The following is a 22,885-nucleotide window of genomic DNA, read 5'->3' as shown; positions in this document are numbered from 1 at the left end:
AAGGGGCCCATGGAACAAAAAAGGTTAAGAAGCCCTGCCCTAAATCTGGGATTTAAAATGCAGACAGGCAGCCCACCGGGCAGAATTAGCCTCCTGGAAGAGGCAGACGGGAGGCCGGGAGGGGACCAGGGACCAGTGCCTCGGGAGCACACAGGACGGGCTTCGGGTGTGGGACCAGGAAAGCTTGGGAAGGACCTGGGAAGAGCATCTTCCCTCTCCTGCTCCTGGGTCTGGGGTCTTCCCAGGCAGATCAGGATGGACCTGGGTGACTGGGGGGAGGGGAGGGGCTTCCTCCCCCTCCTGGGCCTGGGGTGCTTGGCATCCCCATGGCACTGCCGATTAGCTCACATGCTCACGCTGGTGGCTCTGTCCCTGACCTAGGGTGTCTGCACACTCTGTAGGCCTGGACAGACCCTCAGAGCCCTGGACACTGGAAAGAACAGTCTCAGGGCCCCAGACTGGTGACCACCTTGCAAGGAGGCAACTACCAAAGAGGAAAAGCTCTTTAGAAAGCCCAGCCATTTCCCACCACTTTCCCACCTTTGTGGGAAATGGCTGGGCATTTTAAGGAGCTTTTTCTCTTTGGTAGTTGCCTTTCCCACCACTCAATGAGCACCACCCGGGTCAGGGAAAGTCTGCCCCCGTCTCCGCTGCGTGTTAAACTCTCACCAGCTTTCCGGCTAAAACACAAAACGAGCTCATCACACCTGAAGCAGCTCCAGTGAGTGGGTCAGCTGTAAGTCCACAGTCTTAATGGAGGATTTAATCACAGGCAAATGCAGTTAGATTTAGAATCAGTTTATCGACGATATTAAGAGCCTAGGAAAATGCAAGGCCAAGAATTACACTCAGGCTCCCCTTGGGTTCTTGGAGAGATGCCTCCTAAGGGAACCACTGCTGGTTTACAGGGGTCCCTGTGAGGGGCAGGTGGGGCTGAGCAGAGGTGCTTAAAGCCCCTCCTGGAGTGTCTGGGTTCCTTATGACAGCACTAAGTGGTGGAGAAGCGTCCAGGGGCCTGGAAGGGAAAGAGAGCAGGAGGGAGGGGGAGAGAGAGAGCACGAGGTACCCTGTGCAAACCCAGCTCCTACTGTGTCACTGCCGCTGTACCCATTGACCGCAGCCTTGCTGCTCAGCTCGATCATCTGGTGCAGCCGCAGCTTCCGGCAGTAGATGGAGGCCGCCTCGGGCTCCAGCGCGATGATGAGCTGCTCCGAGTTCTCGGGGGTGGCCAGGCCAGCCTAGAAACAGAAACGGAGGCTGAGATCCGGGGCTCGCTGGGAGGCTCATGGGAGGTCACACCCTCCTAGAGGGGACACTCATATTCTGCTTTTTTTTTGGAGATTCCCACACAGCTTAAAAGATTTGGGAATCACTAGAGTGCTGGGCTGCAAACCAGGAATCTACACCATCTCAGGGTGGGCCGAAGGAAATGCACAAGCACTGCCCCTCTGCCTCCTCAGTCCCCCAGGAAATGGAACTCTCTCTGGGTCATTTGGGGCTTTTTGGACCCAGACCTGGGACCTGCAAGAAGAGAAGGAAGGGGGAATGTGGACTGCAGGTTTACTGCTCAAGTGGTGAAAAGCACAGTGCTGTGAAGGCCCCAAAACTTTGAAAACCACCACAGGGCTGAAGGCAGATGAACTGCTTCCAGTTGCGATGGGCTACGTGGTCTGACATGAGCGCAAACCCCAACCAACCTCTGGTGGCCCAGCGGGGCAAGCATCTCCTCTTGCTGTCTGAGAATCAGACCTGTTCACTCCAGAGCCCGAGGAGGAACCTGCTATTTGCCTGCAGGGGATTACGAATAAGCAGGGGTTCCAGGAGAACGTCCCTCTTAGAATCCCAGCTAGTCCCGTGTTCTCTAGAGTATGAGTTAAAAGGCAGCTGGCAGTTATCTTATTCAAATCCTTCATCCCTTTAATCATTTGGCCCCCAAGTTCCTGTCTGTGGCTTCCACTGGTGAACATTTGGGAACCTCAACCTGCAGTGGGTGGATTTGCTTCTGCTCTGGGCCATGTGGCCCGCTCCAGTCCTGGCCCCTCCAAGCCTTGAGAAGGGCCACCCCAGAAGGTTCCAGGGACCATCCTGGTGAGGATGCTCAGGAAAACGAGCCTGGCTTAGACCCCGCCCACCTTGTGTGGCCCTGGGCTGGGCCATGAGTTCTTGCTGCCTTCTCAGAACTGTTCAAACCCACGGAGTTCCCTTGGTTGAGTGCACAATGGTAAATAGCAGGTGTCGACCCCCTCATGGCTGTTGGCTGTCTTGTTGCTCTTTCCTAGGGAAATGCAGAATGCTGTATTCCTGCCACACACAGCCCCTTTGGAGAAAGGCCCACAGTGCTACCAGGCCCACAAAGTTTAGCAGGATCTTCTAGTAGACCAGGAGACCTGCCTAAGCTCACATGTGCACAGATGAGCAGGGCAGGCCTCCTCCTACCTGGAGTACCTGGCCTAGTCACGGAGGAAGGAGCTTAGGAGGTCCAATGATTGGGATGGGGATTCAGCTTAGAGTATCAGAAATGCAAAGGACCTTCTGAGCCTTTTGTTCAGCTCCTTCACTTTATGCTAAAAGAACCCAAGACTGCCTTGCCAGTGGGCCCTACTTTGGAGTCTGTGCTCCCAAGTGTGACAGAGTTAGACTCAGATGTGACTTCTCTACACATGCCTCTTCTGTCCATTTTATTTTAACCAATAATTGGTCCTGGAGTTGGTAGGTGTGCATCCAAGAGACTCGAATCTCTGGGCTGTCCATGTGCCAGCTGGGCCCTGACCCTCAGCGGAGTTGCAATACTTACTCTCCAGTTCATTAGACTCACCCAGGACAATAAGGAGGTGAGGATGGACAACCACCATACCAAGGAACTGAGAGAGTCTACAACTGCAAGCAAGAGAGTGACATCCAACAGCCATATGGGATCGAAGCCCCCTCTCAATTAGAGGGGGAGTAGGCCTCACCATCCCAGAATCCTCAGGATTGGGAAATAAAATATGGACTAGAGTGGACTTACTGGTATTTACTATAGATTTTTGTGATTCTAGCAATGGAAGAAATTAGATCATTGATGTGGAGACAGTGGCCACTGCAAGTGCTAAAGTCAGGAAGAGGGACACAGAGGTATAATACGGGGGCAATTTCAGGACTTGGAATTGTCCTGAGTAACATTGCAATGACAGATATGAGTCATTATATATCCTGCCATAACCTACAAAATTGAATGGGAGAGTGTAAACTACAATGTAAACTATAATCCATGCTTAGTGGCAATGCTCCAAAATGTGTTCATCAATTGCACTGAATGTACCATGCTAATGAAAGAAGTTGTTCATGTGGGGAAAAGTGGGAGGTGTGGGAGTGGGGCATATGGGAATCCCTTATATATTTTTATGTAATATTTTATGTAATCTAAGTATCTTTTAAAAATAAAATTTAAAATATATTTTAAAAAAGAAGAGAAACCAAGACCCAGAGAGGAAGGCTGATGGACTGTCCCGGTTTCCTGAGCCTTTCAGTGCTGAGACCAGGACAGTCTTATTCAAAGGTGTCCAACTTGTAAGTGGCAGAACCAGTCCAGACTTAGACCAGCACTACTCAATTCACTCTCAACTCTTCTGCTCTTGGGCGCTCCAGGACATACAGCCTCCAGCAGCCCAAGAACACTCCTTAGAGGTAGGAGGCCTTCTGCCCAGGTGACATCCCCTTTCCTTCAAGCACTGCTGGCAGGGGAGCTGGAGGACAGGCCTGGCCTGCTGGACCACAGCTCTTTGCACACGCTGGCTCTGCTGTCATTGATGATTTACATTTAGAATAAATTTTAGAATAAATAATTTTTGTATTGAATTTTTAAATAGATAATACACTTGCATGGTTCAAAAACAGAACGTATCACAAGACAATTAAGAGCAGAACGTATCAAAAGACAATTAAAAGATGAACACCAGTCTCATTGCCTTTCCATCCCCCAACCACGCCACCCCTCCAAGGCCACAGACTTCTCTTTTTAAGACCAACTGCCATTTGCAGATCTTTGGGGGAGAACTTCGGGGCTCAAGGAGCACAAGAACTTGGGTGACAGCTTTTGCCCTGATGAACAGAACAGCCACAGAGCAAAGCAACACTCAGTGAACAAGTTTTGCAGCGATATGAACTGATCCCCAGGCCTCAGTGCTCACGAGTAAATGGCACCTTCTTTGGCAAACCAGGGTCAAAGATTATGTGGGACATTTCTTAATCCAAATTTTAGATATCTTGCTATTTTCAATATTACTTATCAAAATAAATAATACTTAAATATTTATTTAGATTACTGGTTCTCTGTTGGGGGTGCACATCAGAATTCCCTCCAGAATTTTAAAAAAATGCCCCTGCCAAATTGGGGGTGGCAGGCCTGTGTACTTTACAAAACTCTCTGGTTCCTGAGACCTTCCTTGGCCAGTTTAGAGGTCTGTTCTCTGTACCCACGTATGCTGGGACAACACCCAATGATGCGCTGGCCTAAATGTGCAGCCAGAATTTTTCAGTAATGAGCATACACAAATGGGCCCAATTAATTATGTCTCAATGACATAATGCCAGCAGGCTGGTGACTGAAAATCTTCACTTTGCAAATAACGAATGCCTCAGAAGGAGGGCAGAACCCTTTCTGGAAGACTGACTTTTCCCAAACCAGATTGGGTCTGGCACGTGTCCAATCTGTCCGCAGTGAACCCACCTGTAGGGCAGGGGTTCTTAACCTTTTTGGTTCCACAGACCCCTTACCAGTCAGGTAAAAACCACAAACCCCACAAACCACTAACCCCCTTATTAATAAGACATCACACTTGCACCAACACATCCCCACAAGAATAATATTTTCTTGAATTTCAATTCAAGTTCACAGACCCCTTGGAAAGAACCCCTGCTCTGTGGCATCCAGCCACACGGGCAGCATCTGTGACCTTCCGCCTGGTTCACGTGTTGAGGCTCTGCCCACAGTTGACATCGGACTCAGAAGCATGAAAAGATTTTCCATCGTTCCCTATCCAAGTAATTAAAAGTCTGCCCCACCCCCAAGCTTCATTTTCTCAAAGGGTCACATTAGGTGTCCTTAGTCCAAAGATGACTACAAGTTGAAGTGTCCAGTAAAAAGGAACATGGGTTATACCCAGGAAAGGTGAAATCTTGGCACCTTGAGATCCAAAATAAAACCAAGAAGAGTCCCCTTCTAAAAGGCACAGGTTGATTTTTTTCCCCCATTTTCATGGGTTTGTAAAGTCAAGGGCCTCAAAGGAGAAAAGAAGCTAACAGGCCTAGGGGTCCACAAAATAGGGTGAAGAAGGAAAGAGTAGCTACAAAGTAACAGTTGTATAAAAATCCCACACATTTAGCAGAGCACCATACTGGAGCACAAAGACACAGAGTCAAGTTAGAAAGGCAAAGACTCTGCCAACTCAGAAGTCAGGTGACTGTTACCGAGTCAGCCTATCAAGTGGGACTTGCCCTGGCACGTGGCCCTCGGGAGCAGCACGGGCCTGGGAAGGAGCCGTGGGAGGCGGGAAGGAGGGAGAAGGAGCGTGCGGGAACTCCGCCTTTGGTGTACCCACACCTTAGCTGAGCTGCAGAGCAGGAGCTTTGATGTGGATGTGAAATATTTACATGAAAAATCAAATCAGAAGGCAGGGGGATGAAGAGCCTTCAGTGACATCACACAGTCGAGGGCCTCTGAGTGTACCTGCTCCGAGACTGACACAATCCGGTGGGGGAAACTGCACTGGGACAGTCCCAAGCCCTGAAGACAGCACATGAGACACACAGCGGGACCCAAACCTGGCCCTCGGCACATCTGCCTGAAGAAGCAGGGGCTGGGCCCCACAGCGAAACCAGCCGGCCTGGCCTGGGCTCCAAAGCAAAGGCTTTGAACCCTTTCCATGGGGGGTTCCCATAGGGCCTGGGAGAGGACGAAGGCAGGGAATGGAAGTGAAAAGGACCCTAAACAAGAGGAAGGCAAGGCAAGGCCAGAACAGGGTCTGTGCAGCACCAGGGAAACCTGGGTAAAGCCAGCCCGCTCCTTCGCCCGAGCCAGGTTCCCCAGAGAGAGAAGGGGCCGTGTCCCACCAGCAACCTCCCAGGGTGGCCACAGGGGAGAGGGAGGGCGAGAGGCAGGAAGGAGGCGGCTGGCTCTGTACAGATGCCATCGTCCCAGGAAGGAACCCAGAGCTGCTAGTGGGCTCCAGGCAGAGGAGGAAATGCAGAAGAATGGGCTGATTCCCTTTATCTCTCCCTGCAGGAGGATCCAGGAAGTGAGCTTCGTTTCTGCATAAGCACTTGCAGTCATTCCCCAACTGACTGCGTCCCGCTGGCAGGCGGCTGGACTAAGGGACATGGCTACTGCACTTGCCTCAGATCCCCTGTCAGCTGGCCAGAAGAGCCCTGCCTGCCTTCTCCAGGCCCCCTCCGGAGCTGCTAGCTCCTGCCCACTGTTCTGGATGTGAGCTCTCTCTTCCGTGGAGCCCCTGCCTAGCACTTATTCCCTCTCCAACTGTAGCTCTCTGCAGACAGGTCTAGCCTCTCCTACGAGATGGGACGTTTCCTAAGGCGCCAGTCAGGTCTTCCTGCTCCTTGGCCACAGCAGGAGCTCAGGAGGGAGCGGCTCAGTGCATCCCCACGCATGCCTCCAGCCAGCCTTTCTTCTGCAATTCCTGGCCCAGGTCTTGACAGAACGTAAGCATTCCGCAGGCCTGACCCCGGAGTCTACAAACAGAAAGTGTCTGCACTCCCCAAGCATGCTGGAACTTTGCAGAGGCCTTGTCTGTGATCCTGAGCTCTAGGGCAGGAGCAAGTGAGAAAGGGGGGCCAGGAAGTGGGTGTTTACGCCAGCAACTCTGCACCCACCTCTCCGCCCCAGCTCTGCAGTCTGCCAGGAAAATCGGCCAGGGGCCCGCATCCACGGCTGAGAAGGATGGCCAGGAGGGCCGAGTGTTCCGCTGCTCATTCTGGGCATTGCATCTTTCATTTGCTCAGACAAGGAAGCAAGTACGGCTGCGTCCATGTTAGATGAGATCACAGTACATACAGGAATATAATTTATTTAACAGGTTTCTGGAGCCTCCCAGAGTTGCCGATTTCAGGCAAAATGTCTTCAGAAATGAACTAGACTCTTTCTTATCCATGACCCCCCACCCACCCACCCAAGACCCAGTGGACCCACCTCCTTGCTCCAGGCCTTTCCCGAAGGCCCAGGAAGAGGCACGAGCTGTGCTTTTTCCTACCCTCTTTTCGCTGAAGGCTCTGGAAGAGGATAAAGGGGCCCTGGGTTTGTGAATTATGAAAGACAGTGACTGAACGGATTTCTTCAACAAGCGCTTGATCTCAGAGGCGTTTTGGAGTTTCACAAGTGAAATGGGATCTGTGTAAACGGCTTGCGATCCTCGTGGCTGACTCCCAGATGCCTAAGTGGGAGGTCCCGCAGCCCGCCCACGCCAGGCCACGGCCCTGAGGGTGGAAGCAGCTGCCCAGAGCCCATCTCCAGGCTCTAGCTCTGGGCCTTCCCCTCCAGCAGGCCCCACGTGATCTGTGACGCCGACCGTGCGCTCAGGAGGCCTCCGGGAGCCCGGAGAGAGGGGCTCCGCTGACCGCTCTCCTAACTGTCCCGGCACAGCACCCCGTTTGGCCTCTTCCCCCAGGCTCTTCTGCCTGAAGCCAGGCGCACGGGATGCCCTTTGGGTGGGCGCCTCCTTGTAGAAGGATGAAAAGAAACAAAGAGGCCCCTGAGGAAGTACCACTTGCCCCAGCAGATGGCAGTTAGCACTCTCAGAAGCGGACCAGGTTGAGAACGCTGGGGTTTTTTGACCAGTTACGTATCTTTCTTATTCCTCATTATAAATGGGCGGGGGAGGGGGGGGGTGAAGAGATTTCCTAATTTTGGCCACAGAGTCACAAGCTTCATTTCTTTCTTGTCCTAGAGGCCGAAGGAACTGCAGAGAGGTAGGCAATGCAACTGTACCTCTAACATATCTCTGCAAGCCTCCCTTTTAAGAAATTAATTAAGAAATTAAGAAAGGCTTCTACGGACCACTCAGCTGCGAGCGACTTGAAAGCAGACACGCTGTCCTGGCCGTGGATATGAATTCAGCACCTACCACAGTCCTGGCTCGGAAATCAAGCTGCAAAAACACCACCCGACAAAGTTTACGGAGAGGACAGTCTCTGTCTGAGGCGTGCCTGAGGATTTCAGAGGGTAAACTCCCCCGTCTGTAAACACTGGACACAGCTGTCCCTGCTGAGAGGTGCTGACCCTTCCGCTCTCTGAGGTGCCGTGTTTTAGTCATTGTTATGATTTTTTTATTTTTAAGTTAGTAAAGAAAGAGATTTTCAAATGAAAACAAGCCACAGCACTTCTGTTTCTGCCCTTCTGAGATGCCATTTTGATTCCCCTGAACCCTCGAGGACGCTGTGGTCCTCAGCCTGACTTCCTCCCTGGCCTCCCCGCCCCCCACAGGGGCCTCATCCCCCCTTCCCCCACCCAGTCAAAAAGGCGACCTTGGAAGAGCCAACCAACGGCTGCCTGCCGCAGCCCTGACAAACTCACAGTGCACTGCACCTCTTCCTTTTTTTAGGTTAAAAATAAGAATTGACCCTTTCACGGGTCACACATTTGTGGCTGAAGTCTTCCTGTGGACTGGAAGAGGAGAGTCAAAACCACGAATCTCGAGTGTCCTTCCTGGGAGAATCTCCCAGCCCTTGTCCGAGTCTTCCATCGACAGCCAGGACCTGCCACTCCCAGAAAGGGGACACCATGGCAGAACTAAGTGAGACCTCGGGCTTCTCTGGACAGCTAAATGGCATTTTTCTCCTTCCTTTTTAAAGAGTTTGCCGCTTTCTGGAACTTCCACCCTCTCCCTTCATCCCTAGAAAAACAAATCTATTTTTGGCAGATATATACACTGGACCAGATTCTCACGCTGAACAGAGGAAGGGGGAGAGCAGAGGAGAGGCCTGGAGATGGGAAGAGAAGAAAGGGACGGGGGGAGTGGGGGGGTGGGACCCTGCCCTTCCTTGAACAGGAACAAGCTAAACGCTGCAAGCAGCATAGAATAAAGTACCCAGGGTTGAATACAGTTCCTGAGGCCAACGTTGGCATGGCCACTTTAATATGGTTGATTGTGGGGGTGTTTTGAAAGAAGGGATGCATACATGTGGCCCCAAACTCAATGTCAGTGGCATGTCCACTGGGAAAAGCAGCAGACTGTCTCCTGAGAGGCCAGGCTGGTGGGCAACGGCCAGGGGGCATCTCTGACCCCACTCATTTTCGCTAGCCTAACCTCAAGTTGAAGCCTTGGAAAACTGACTCTGGGTACACAGAGAGCTGACCCAGGCCTCAGGGTGGACTTTCTTCCAGGACCCCAGTGGACGGTTTACAAAAGGAGCCAGCCCCGTGCTAGAGTGCAGCACAAACAGTGCATTATGGCCAGCCATTCTTGCTGTGAACTTGGCCTCATGGAAGCCCCATCACATCAACATTGTCTGCAAACAGGGAAGCAGGGTACAAGAGGTGGAGACTTGGGAGTTCATGGCACCCATGGGAACCCCAGCCAGGCCACTGGCATTGGAAGGGTCCATCTCCATGGCTGACAAGCATCATGTTGACTGGCACATTCCTCGGCCATGCCACTGCCCTTGTCCAGGAGTCCACCTTCATGCAGAACTGGCAGCCATCACCCCTCCCTGGGGGACTGCCCACATTCCCCAGTATTGTTCTGCCAGTGAAACGTGCACAGGACAACCTGATTTCCCCAATTTCCCACCTGCAGACGTACGGCCTGCAGCCTCTGCACCAAGCTGACCTGAGACGCTCTTAGCCAAAGGTCCTGTTTTTGTTCCTTTCTTATTCAAAGGAATAAGCTTCCACTCAACCGGGGAGAAATGTCTCCAAACCCCATTTTAAAATCCTGACCCCAAAGAATCTACAGTGGAAGCATGACCAGGAAAATGTCTAAAGCTAGGAAGAAGACTGAGCAGCTCAACTCCTCTCCTGCAGGACTGACGCTGATTTCTCCCCCAGGAGGAAGCCAAGAAGCTCAGAAGCCTCCTGGTCACCCCTGGAGCCTGTGCTGCTAAAAAGACCCTTGCTGGAGTGACGGTCACCACGGTGGGCTAAAGCCATAATCAGGGCTGGCGAGTCTCACACCCCGTTGACAATGTCTTGGGTGCTTGGTCCCAGCTGCTCCCTGGCCCCACCCACTCGCCCCACACTTACCTGGTAGGCAGCTTGTCTCATAAACTGCTTGGCTGGCTGTTTCCAGATGGCAGGCACCGTGATGACCCATCTGACATCAGAGTTCTCGAACTCTGAACCTGCCTGGTCACTCAGCTCCTAAGGCCAGGAAAACACAGTGGGCCAAGTGGGCACGGCTGGTCCCCAAGGACATGGCTTCCTATGGCTCCACGGAGAACCGAGGCTGCCTGGCCACAAACTCTTGGGGTGTCTACTCTGCAGCCTCCTGGACTTAGCAGCACCTGGACTTCCTCCTGGAAGGAGGAGCCTGGTTTCTGAATATTCAGCAAACAGGGGGACTCCCAGCACCCTTTCACTCACTGAATGTGACTGCAGGCCACCTGCCTTTGGTCTCATCCTAGTCATGTGTCTTTGGGCAAATGACAACCTCTCAGGCCTCAGTTTTCTTAGGGATACAATGGGGTAACGCCTGGCTCATGAGGTCTTTGGAATTGATGGTGACAGTGATACACAATGAATGGCAGCTACATTCATTGAGAACTTACCACAAGTCAACCACCATGCCAAGTACTTTGCATAACTCATCTCAGTTAACCCGCAGTGGGCTGAGTTGTGGCCCCCTGTGCCTGTTAACAGGACCGTATTTGGAAATAGGGTCTTTACAGATGTACTCAAGTTAAGATGAGATCGGGCTATGTTAGTGTGGGGCCTAATCCAATGACTGGTGTCCTTATAAAATGAGGGATGTGGGATTCAGACACACAAGGAAAGCACACGTGATGACAGAGGCAGAGATTGAAGAGTTGCATCTACAAGCCAGGAAAACTAAGGATTGCTGCAACCACCAGAAGCTGGGAGAGGGGCATGGGACAGACTCTCCTTGGAGAACCTCCAGAGAGAACTGACCCTGCGGACACCTGGACTTTGGACATTATATTCTCCAGAACTGTGAGAGAATAAGTTTCTGTGGTTTGAAGCCACCCAGTTTGTGGTACTGTGTTATAGCAGCATTAAGAAGCCGATACAAACCTATTCAAGAATCCTGCTAGGAAAGGATTATATTTGTGTCCTTTTCTACAGATGCGAAAACTGAGGCTTAGATATGTTCAGTGCCTCTTGACAATCGTACAGCTAGAAAGTGGCAGAGCCAAAATGTAGACACTGATCCATATCTATCTTAACTCTAAAGACCAAGGTCTTTGCTATATCATCACATGTGAGTTGGATCTAGAACAAGGATGATGAGGGTAACACTTAACAACCACGGCAGTTGTTGTAGTCATCACTGTCATCAGCCTCACTGCAACTCCCCCAGCATACCAGGGGAGTTTTCTCAAATGGATGGGAGGGATGTGTAGGACGTGCCCTTCACTTTGGGTTAAGGTTATTAAACCACATCGGTGGGGCCAGTGTGGAAAAAGGGGATGGGTAGGTCCAGAAGCATCAGAGGTTTCCGACAGGTCCATACAGAGCAAAATATGTCACTGGAATAGTTCTCAGGCTCAGTATTCCCCCTCTGCAAAATGGAGATAATAAAACTCACAGCATTCCCAGCAAGATGAAATGAGAATACACGTGGGGTATCTTAGAAGACCCCTAAGATATGTTAGCTCTGTCCTGCCCCCTCCTGCAGCCACATTCTCCAGACAAGCCTGAAGAATCTAAACGCACACTAATGTGTTTCTGCATTGAAGCCAACTCTGGATACAGGTTTCAGAAGATTAAGAGGCTGGCATTTGTTTGTTTTCCTCACGGGTGTCTCATTTTGCCTATTGTTTCAAATAGTTATCTCATGTCCGGCCCACCCTCTCATTGAACTTCCCCGCCCCCCCATACTTTTTTTTGTGATGTATTTTAAAAACATCTCTGCTTTATATGAGCAGCCTTTCTTTTTAATCGTCACCTTTTATTTCCTCTCTGGTCTCTGTTGGGCTTTAAAAGCAGGTGAGTGCTGTGACAGGTCTTGGGACTGATTCCAAGCAGGATGCCATTAGCACCCAGGCTATTTTAAACTCTTTAAACAGGAAAAGGGCTCAGAACATGAGTGATGACCTTCCTGGGGCTGTATGGAAAGTTGTTTAGATGAGCTGTTCCTTCACCAGTGGGTAGAAGCCAGGTGGGAAGGGAAAGGAACCTAGGGTAATCCAGCATCTCGATTATGCCAGGACTGTCCCTGGCTTTCCTTCACAAATACCAAACCACTTCGTCCACTGTGATTCCTGAGATATTCTACTTCCGTTTATTCTGGTCAAACATGCAATAACCCCCTCCTCTGAATCCCTACACCAGCTCCCCCCACCCCAGCCCCAGGGAATTTACTCAGGACATTTCCCTGCTGGCAGTGAGGCATTACCTTTGAAAGGGAAGGGCCCAGCCGGGTCCTGGAGCCTCTGACTGAGCCCCTGTGTCCCCAACCACCACTGGCACCCCTGGGTGACTTTTGGGGGCCCCTCTCCACCCCATCCTTCCCCCTCTCTGATAGACCACTGGCTCCAAGCCTTCCAGTGAACTTGAAGCATGCCCCAGTGTCAGGGCTTTCTCAAGTCCTAATTTCCCATCTGAGGCCACGGCTCCTCCTCTTAATTCAGGGGACCCTGGGAGCTGCACCTCCCTTCTGCTTCCCCTTCCTCGGATGTGTCCCACAGGGTCCCCCACTGTCCCCACGTGGCCTAACAGGCCTCCGAGCACTGGGCTCACCCCTCTGGGATCCTTGGTCTTCACCCCGGCGTTAGGCCCACCCCTGTGTGCTCCTCCTCCTCTGCTTTCCCTCCTCCTGGAACAACGGGGTGCCCCGTTCTCCCCCAGTTCCAAGCAGGCTTTCCGTGCTCTTGCCTTTGGCTGGTCCCCACCTCCCTGAGAAAGGAATCCAGCCCCCTTCTCTCTCCCACTCCCTTCTTTTCTGGCCCCTCCTCTCTCCCTTGTGGAATGATTTCTTGCCCCAGACCCACTCCTTCCCGTGCCCCAGCCCCTCTTTCTTTTCGGTCTTCCTGTTCTTCCCCCCGCATTCCCTGAAGGACCCCACCCTTCTCGGAGTCTCCCAGCCTCACGTGCTGCCCACACAGCCCTTGCGCAGGTACTGCATCAGCCGCGCTTTCCTCCACCTGCAGGCTCCTGGCCTCCCCCGGCCTCCCCACTACTGCCCAATGACCACGTGAGGTATGACTGCCCTCTGCTCTCCTCAGGTTAGGGAAGGATGTGTGCGTGGGATTAAACACCTTGCCCAAGATCACACAGCTGCTAAGTATGTGTCCTATATATGTAATTGAGCTTTTGTTCCCATACCATAAAATTCTTCCTTGTGAAGTGTACAGTTCAGTGGGTTTTAATATATTGACAAGGTGATGCAACCATCATCACCAGCTAATTCCAGAACATTTCCATCAGCCCCAAATGCCCATACCCATTGGCACTCTCCATTCACCCCACTCCCCAGCTCCCGGAAACCACTAATCTACTTTCTCTATATATAGCTTTGCCTATGCTGGGTATTTCATATAAATGGAATCATACGACATATGGCCCTTTGTGTCCACCTTCTTTCACTTAGCACCATGTTTTCTAGGTTCATCCAAGCTGTAGATGTATCAGTACTTCATTCCTTTTTATGCGTGAGCAATATTCCATGGTATGGCTATACCACATTTGGTTCATCCCCTCATCAGTTGATGGACATTTTGGTTGTTTCCAGTTTGGGGTTGTTATGCATAGTGCTGCTATGAACATTGGTGCACAAGATTTGTGTGGACTTCTCTTAGAAAGTGGAAACACACACAAAAAGTGGAAATACATAGGCGTAGAACTGCTGGGTCATATGGTTACTCTACATTTAACTTTTTGAGGAACTGCCAACTGCTTTCCAAAGCAGCTGTGCCATTTTACACTCCCACCAGCAGGGTCTGAGGGTGCATCCTGCCCTCTGACTCCAAAGCTCCAGTTCTACCTCATGGCCGTACCTCCTCCCCCAACTGGCAGGTACACCACCCGGCTAGCTAGGGGCACATGCACCCCTGGCTCACACGCAGCACTGGCTTCTGTCAACCCTACCTTCAGTGCCTGCTCCTTAAAGTACTGCAGGGCGTAAGCAAAGATGTCAAGGGCTTTGACTTTTTTGCCATTTGCCGCTGTCAGGTCTGTATCCACGGTAAGGTCCTGGTGGGGGAAAGAAATGAGATCAGGAGAAGACGATGAAGGAGCAACATACCCTTTGGCTCTGGAGACTACTACTTAAAATTCTGGGGAATCCCAGGGAGCCTCTTCGTGTTTCCTGATGTTTGAGGTGGCAGACTGAGATTGCTTGTCCCCCAAATCAGAGCCTGGCAGCGCTGTCCCAGAGCTGGGAAGCTCTGGCTGTTCCCGTCAGCTGCCACCTCCACATCTCCCTCCTTCCCTCCATCCTTCACTTTCTCCCAATGCAATTTACACACTATTTCTACATGTGAACACACACGGTCGACCTTGGGAGAGACCCTCCCCATGGAGGCTGAAATTGTGCCATCTCACTGCCGATGCTAACCAGATGTGAAGCTTTCATTTCCCATTGAGCTGCCAACCAAGCAACCAAAATAGAAGAGTTCCTATTTTCAGGCTTGTGCTGCCTAATCCCCTGTGAATCCAGCATCACTGCTCCCCTTTCTCCACCCAAAGCAGCAGTTGCTGAGCTGTGGTCCTCAGACAGAGGATGCTCTGTGAGAGCCCAGATGCTGGGTGGACAGAGGTCATTAAAAAATGATGAGGAAATTCCCCGGAGGATGGGGGATGGGCAGAGAGTGGGAGCAAAAACCAGCAGGAAGCTCCCAAGTCTCCTGCAACCAACAGGCTCATTACTACCAGGAAAAAACCAGCAGGGACTCCGGATTGATCCAGGCTGGGTAATTATGCTCTGCCTCTGGAGTGTGAACAGGCACGGAATGACTAAGCCCGGCCTCTGTGAGTCTGCCAGTCGCCCTGATATAGCCATGCTTTCCTCCACCTGCAGGCTCAAGAATCCTGCTAGGAAAGGATTATAGCCACACCCACTCCCTCCTCCCAATCAGCTGCCTCCCAGGCCTGGTGCTTGGCCAGGACCCGGGCTTCAGGGTGTCAGCTCCCAGCACCAGAAAGTCACAGACTCGCAGGGGAAGCCTGTGCAATACTGATATGTAGCACTGAATTCCCGCAGGTGAAATGGGAACAATTCAGACCTAGCAGAGATGGGTCTGCATTATAGATGAGCACAGAGAGCCTCAGAAGGCAGGTGCCGGCTGCAGACGTTCCCACTGACGTTTGTTTCATTCTCTGCAACCCTTCATAGCAGGTGAATAGAAGCAGTAATAGGAGCTAGCACTTGACTAGCATTTATCCTTGACTATGAGGAACGTATGACCCCTGCGCCATTTTACAGATAAAGAAGAACAAGTCATGTCGAGGTTAGGTAGCTTGGATTAAGTATCTGTACTTAATCTGTATCTGTAGCAGAGGCAAGATTCAAATCCAGACTGCCTGGCCCCAAGTCTGTGGCCTTAAACACTATCACTATACCATCTAAGGATGGTGAGTTAAGGAAAATTCATGGAATGAAATGCTTAATTCCATCCAATGCCCCAATGCCTTTTCTGTGAAGCTGCTTGTTGGATTTAGACAACCAATGCCTTGGCCCAGCTTATGGAACACTGGCTATTGGGAGCAACTGCGGTCACAGCTTTGGGATTTGGTCACCAATTCTTGGGCACTTGATTTTCTTTCCCCATCTGAGGTTTAGTGTACCAATTGTTGCTGGTTATAATTAAGTGCCCGTGTCCCAGCCCCCCAAATGCTTCCAGCCCCAAGCCCCTCTTCAGGACCCCCAATCTCCAAACCATCCTGCAGCTAAAGGGGTAACTCCTGGCATGGGGGGACCCCCAGCACCCTGTTTCCGTGCTGCAGCCAGAGTCCACTCCAGTTGGTCAGTTTCCAAGTCAAACAAGTTGTTATGCTGAATATCTCCCTCCACACATGCAACAGAAAGTGATGTGCATTCCCCAAGTGTTGTGTGCTCCAGGTTGTTTTGAAACCAAAGTAAAGGGACATTAATTTCTGCTTGGGAGGAGGAACCTGAGGTTGGAAAGATCCACCAAGGCTGATGGGACCTTGGCTCTCCACACAGAGGACTCAGGGCCACGGGTGAGGCTCGCTCACCCCAGTGATGTGCAGCTTCATCTTGAACTTCTCCAGATACAGCCACTGCTTGGCCTCGTTGGGATCCAGGTCATGGTAAAAGTCCCTGGCAGCGTAGCCGAAGCTGTGGAATTTCCTCTCTGGGGTCAGCAGGATGGTGGTTGGCGTCTTCTGGTTGGACACACCGGGGTCGCCTCCTTCCCAGCGCCTGCCACCAAGGAATGGGCAGAGGTTATTGGACCTTGTCTCTAAATGCCAGTTGTTCAGACGTCCCTGGTTTGAGTACCTACTGTATGCATGACGTTATGTCACAGACATGGGGGTTCACAGTAGCTGCTACAGATGTATATTGGCTTGGTCGGATGAATGAGTGATCAGAGACACAACTTCAGTTAAAAGGACAAACCAAGGGGGCCAAATCCCAAGTCCGTTCTTAATAACTAAGGTTTGCCTTCATCTTTCGCTTTACTGTTTACTGAGCAAATACTGCTTCCCATGCTGGTGACACAGAAATGAAACATTCATGTCTCAGCCTTCAAAGAACCCACAATCCCACAGGTACATTTTTTTGCTTTTTGTTTTTGTTTCTTTCCTTTGCAAGCACTCAATAACAGATAGATAGCTGGTTTAAAAAGGTAGGGTACAAAAAAAAAAGCATAAATACCTTCCTTACCAGATGGGAAAGTAAGGGGGACCACTGAGAGGGGAGGGGTGGGGTCAGGCGGGGAGTGAAGACTGCAGGACTCAGTGGAGACTTGAAGAAGGGACAGGCAAAGGGTTCTGAAGGAGGCCAGGATCTGGGCAGGCTTTAGCAGGGATGGGGAAGCACATTCCAGGCTGCTCGGAGGTGGGGAAACACCGGGCACTTATGGGGAGCACCATGTGATTGTGTGGTAAGAGAAAGAGTGTGCAAAGGGGAGGAATGGGAAATGAGACCAGGAAGGCAGGTTGGGACCAGGCTGAGTAGAAGCCAGGAATTAAAGACTTAATCAGTGGCTAATGGGGAGCCACTAAAGGTTTAGGAGCAGGGGCATAACCGAATCAAAGCTGCCATTCACAGGAGCAAACTGGCAGCAGCGTGGGGACGGGGTAAAGGGAGGGAAGCCCAGAGTCAGGAGGCTCAGGCCATAGTCTGAGAGCAGAGGTGAAAGAGCCCAAGTGGGATCAGAGAACCCCGGGAGGAGAGAGGAGGGGGTGGAGGGGTGACGAGCCTTCCAGAGGGAAGACCAAGCAGGGGCCAGGGCACCTAGCTTGGGAGCCTGGAGGAGACAGTGCCAGTCACAGGTGCCAGGAGCCCTGGACAGGGAGGCTAGGGGTGGGGGAGTGGGGGGGGGGGGGTGACGGAGGGCCCCAAATGAACACATTGGTATTGAACGCCTAGAGAGGAGTCGAAAATGCCAGCCTGGAATTCATGGGAGAGATCCAGGCTGGAAACAGACCTGGGAGCCTCCACACTGAGCGACAGCCCTGAGGTGGGATGAGAGCCCTGAGGTCAAGAGCAAGGAGAGAAAGGACCGTGCCCTGCAAGGTTAGAGGCTGAAGAGAAGGAGTCAGAAGGAGAGAGGTGGAGACAGGCAGGCAGATGTAGTGGGATTACATCCTGGAACTGCTGGGAGAGGTGACGGAACAGGGCAGGAGAGAGGCTAAACTCCAGAGAGGCTTCCTTCCTTCTCCCAGACCAAAAGAAGGGAAGGAGAAAAGGAAAGAAAGGGGGGGCCTGTGACTCAATGTTTTCTCCCTCCCTAGGGCCACTGCAGAGCAGCCAGGGTGACCCTGACAGCCAGCCCCAGGTGGAGGTTCTTTTCCTTACCCATCCTGGGCAGCTGGCTGTGATCCTGGCTGAGCTCAAATCAGCTGCTGACACTTCATGATGAAGCATCAGTAGAACTATCACCGTCCAGGTGGTGAGCCAACAGCCCCTAAATTTGCTGCTCAGGTAGGTGTGGAATCACTCCTGGCCAATTTCCCAGCCCAACTCCACCAGACACAGGTGTCCACCCCAGGAGCCAAAACTCCATGGTGATCGCTTTGAGACACAAGGGTGGCAACTGCTCCCAGCTGCCTGCCGGCCAGGTAGACCCTGGGACCCTGGGCCGGGAGTGCGCTCTTGGCCAAGCAGCAGCCTCCTGTGAACTGGGTCACTCAAGGAAGGGCCCAAGAGTCCAGAGTTTCTGACCATCTCTAATGGCTATTTTGCTCGCTGGATCTCGTTTTTAAAGGTACTGCTCATGGAAAACCGAATAGATTAGTAGCCAAGAGTCTTTGCCATCAGCACTAAAAAGACAATGTGAGGGTCAGCCATTCAAACAACAAATATTGATTCTCTTTATTTTTCTAGATACTTAAATGCTCAGGGAAGTTACCAGCAAGAAGCCTGGTTAATGCAGACAAGGGTACACTACCCCAGAAGGTAAGGGGTAGCACGCCGTAGGTGGCCTCAGTAAACAACTGCACCGCTGAGGAAATACAGGAAGCCCGGGCCACTCGCATTAGCCAGGCATGTTTTCAGTTCTGTGAACTCCTCATCGTGGTGGCACACCCCCCGGCCCCCCGCAGCTGTCACTCCGGGATCTAGTCTGGGCAGCCAGCACAGGGAAAAACCTCCACCAACGCCTGCTGCTGACCTCCTCGAGGGTGACCACCTGCTTTGGGTACCATGTGGGGACCCAGGACATCCCCCTGCTACATCTGAAACAGACCAGAGTGATTTGAGAAAAGAAACCAAGAAGCCCAAGAACCGGGGTAGTCAGCAGTGTAGCCTTCAGAGAAACATATTAATAGATTACATGACCAGGACCAAGGGGTGCAGACCCCTCTGTTCCTCAGTTGCCTGATCTGTAAAATGGGCCTGTTGAAAGAACATGCCTACATAATCCACGGAAAGTGATCTGCACAGTGGCTGTCACTTCATAAATGTCACTTCCTAATTGTTTATTATCATTATCATAATAAACAGCTGAGTCAAATTAGGAGGATTTTTTAAAATTACCTTTTTTGAACAAAAACGTTTTGTTTGTTGTTTCATTTTTCCAAATTGGAATATGTGTCTTACCTAAATATATTGAAATGTTCTTTTGAGATTGAAAGGGAAACCTTTTAAAAATAAAAATAAAGAATTAATGAATTAAAAATAAATATCCCCATGCTCCCGTTCATAGATGGACTTTTCATTACTATTTTTAAGCAGTTTTACTGAGATCTATTCACATGCCATACAATATATCCGACGTATACAATCAATGGCTTTTAGTGTAATTAGTGTTGCGTATTCATCACTACACAAAAAAAATGCTAGAACAATTTCATTACTCCAAAAAGAAAAACTCCGCACCCCTTAGCAGTCACCTCTCAATCCCCTTATCCTTCCTCAGTCCTACATAACCACCAATCTAATTTCATCCTTATGAATTTATTTATATTTACATTTTATATGAATGAAACCATACAATATGTGGTACTTTGTGTCCAGTTTCTTTCACTTAGCATAATATATTTTTTGCCTTATAGAAACATTTTATAACATTAACATGTATTCAGTTTCAAAGAAAAAGTCTTATATATGTAATATGACCCATATTCATATTTCACATGAAGTTTCACTATGCTATACAGTCCCATGTTACATTTTTTAGCTTTCTTTCTAGTAATATGCATGGCCTTAGACTTTCCCTTTCAACCCACCATATCCATATAATAACACTGCTAGTTACAAACACTATGCTGTACTTTTACCTTTTCTATTAATTTCCAAAGATTAACAATCTTTTACCAATTCAGCACAGGTTAACCCTCAGCTTTCCATATTCTAACCTCACTCTATTTTCTGGTGACCCATATTCTAGTTATTAACTCTATGAATTTACACAATATATTTAGTTCATAATAGCACAATCATATAGTATTTGTCCTTTTGTGTCTGGCTTGCTTCACTCAACGTAATTCCAAATTCATCCATGTTGTCATATGCTTCACAACTTCATTTCTTCTTACAGCTGTATAATATTCCATTATGTTTATACACCACAGTTTATCCATTCATTGGTTGATTGGACACCTGGGTTGTTCCAACTTTTGGCTATCATGAATAATGCCACCATGAAGATCGGTGTGCAGATGTCTGTTCATGTCACTGCTCTCAGTTCTTCTGGGTATATACTCAGCAGTGGTATTGCAGGGTCATGTGGCAAATCTATATTCAACTTCTTTAGGAACTGCCAAACAGTCCACCACAGCAGCTGTACCATTCTCAATTCCCACTAACAGTGAATAAGTGTTCCTATCTCTCTACATCGTCTCTAACACTTTTACTTTTCTGTCTTTTTAACAGTGGCCATTCTAATAGGTGTAAAATAAAATCTCATTGTAGCTTTGATTTGCATTTCCCCAATCGCTAGTGATGTTGAACATTTTTTCATGCGTTTTTTTGTCATTTGTATTTCTTCTTTGACAAATGTCTATCCAAGTCTTTTGTCCATTTTTAAAAATCATATTAATTGTTCAGTTTCTAGCATGTCCTTATATATCATGGATATTAAACCCTTATCGAATATGTGATTTCCAAATATTTTTTCCCATTGAGTCAACTGCTTTTTCACCCTTTTCACAAAGTCCTTTGAGATGCAAAAGTATTAAAATTTGAAGAGGTCTCATTTATCTATTTTTTCTTTTGTTGTTCATGCTTTGGGTATAAGGTCCAAGAAACCACCACCTACCACAAGATCTTTAAGAGGTTTCCCTACATTATCTTATGTCCTGGCTTTTATATTTAGGTCTGTGATCCATGTTGAGTTGATTCCTGTATAGGAAGTGAGATAGGGGTTCTTTTTTCATTCTTTTGTTTATGGATATCCAGTTCTCCAAAAAGCATTTGTTGAAGAGAACATTCTGTCCTGGTAACATGGACTTGGTAAGTTTGTCAAAAAACAGTTGGCCGTAGAGAGGGTTTATTTCTGGGCTCTCAATTCTTTTCTACAGATCAATGTATCTATCTTTAGCCAGTACCATGCTATTTTGACCACTGTAGCTTTGTAGTACGTTTCATGGTCAGGCAGTGAAAGTCCTCCCACATCATTCTTCTCTTTCAGAATGTTCTTAGCTATTTGGGTGCACTTTCCCTTCCAAATAAAATTGGTAATTGCCTTTTCTATTTCTGTAAAATAGGCTGTTGGAATTTTGATTGGTATTGCATTGAACCTGTAAATCATTTTGAGTAGAACTGACATCTTCATGATATTTAATCTTCCAGTCCATGAACACAGAATGTCTTTCCATTTGTTTCGATCTTTTATTTCTTTTAGCATTGTTTTTTAGCTTTCTGAATATAGGTCTTATGTTGCTTTTGTAAATAGAATTATTTTCCTGATTTCCTCCTCAGATTGTTCAATACGAGTATAGAGAAACATTACTGGTTTTTGCATGTTGATCTTGTATCCACCACTTTGCCAAACTTGTTTATTAGCTGAAGTAGCTTTGTCATAGACATTTCAGAATTTTCTAAATATAGGGTCATGTCATCCACAAATAGTGACAGTTTTTACTTTCTCTTTTCATATTTGGATGCCTTTTTTCTTTGTCTAATTGCTCTAGCTGGAACTTCCAGCACAATATTGAATAACAGAGGTGACAGTGGATATCCTTGTCTTATTTCCAATCTTAGAGGGAAAGCTTTCAACATTTTCCCATTGAGTACAATGTTGACTGTGGGTTTTTCATACATGCCCTTTAACATATTGAGGAATTTTCCTTCTATTCTTATCTTTTGAAGTGGTTTTATCAATAAAGGATGCTGGATTTTGTTTAATGCCTTTTCTGCATATTAAGATGATCATGTGGTTTTTTTCCTTCAATTAATGTGGTGTATACTACATTAATTGATTCTCTTGTGTTGGACTACCCTTGCATACCAGGAATAAATCCCACTTGGTTGTGCTGTGTAATTCTTTTGATATGTTGTTGGATTCTATTTGCAAATATTTTGTTGAAAATTTTTTCATCTATGTTCATTATAGATTGATCTGTAATTTTCTTTTCTTTCAGTATCTCTATCTGGCTTTTATTAGGGTGATGCTGGCTTCATAAAACGTATTGGGTAATTTTCCCTTCTCTAATTTTTTGGAAGAGTTTACACAGGATTGGTGTTAGTTTTTCTCAAAATGTTTGGTAGAATTCACCTGTGAAGACCTGGTTCTGGACTTTTCTTTCTTGGGAGATTTTTGATGACGCATTCAATCTCTTTAAATGTGATTAGTTTGTTAAGTTCTTGTATTTCTTGTAGTGCCAATGTAGGCTGTTTGTGCATTTCTAGGTATTTGTCCATTTCATCTAGGTTGTCTAGATTGTTGGCATACAGTTTCTCATACTATCCTCTTACGATCCTTTCTATTTTTGTGGGGTCAGTCATAACTTCCCCCCTTTCATTTCTGATTTATTTATTGGCATCTTCACTCTTTTTCCTTTGCTCATCTAGCAATCTGTCAATTTTATTGATCTTCTCAAAGAGCCTTTTCTTTAATTTTTATTGTTCTCAGTTTCATTTATTTCTGC

At 48.8% G+C, this 22,885-nt stretch overlaps 1 protein-coding gene across 8 annotated transcripts in view; it reads right to left on the bottom strand.

The window, feature by feature from the left end:
• HSPA12A (heat shock protein family A (Hsp70) member 12A) overlaps window positions 1–22,885 on the bottom strand; it is a 321,425-nt gene that overhangs the window by 12,738 nt on the left and 285,802 nt on the right. For all 8 annotated transcript variants that reach the window (XM_058298306.1, XM_071215655.1, XM_058298308.2 and 5 more), the window contains 4 exons: window positions 16,364–16,550; window positions 14,255–14,359; window positions 10,232–10,348; window positions 1,067–1,238 (listed from right to left, as the gene is read on the bottom strand). In XM_058298306.1, coding sequence (XP_058154289.1) covers window positions 1,067–1,238; window positions 10,232–10,348; window positions 14,255–14,359; window positions 16,364–16,550 — 581 coding nt within the window. The remainder of the gene's footprint in view (window positions 1–1,066; window positions 1,239–10,231; window positions 10,349–14,254; window positions 14,360–16,363; window positions 16,551–22,885) is intronic.

Source organism: Dasypus novemcinctus, chromosome 6 (genome assembly GCF_030445035.2).
Source record: "Dasypus novemcinctus isolate mDasNov1 chromosome 6, mDasNov1.1.hap2, whole genome shotgun sequence".
Lineage (NCBI taxonomy): Eukaryota > Metazoa > Chordata > Mammalia > Cingulata > Dasypodidae > Dasypus > Dasypus novemcinctus.
Note: the sequence above shows the minus strand (reverse complement) of the source record. Positions and strands in the feature narration are given on the sequence as shown.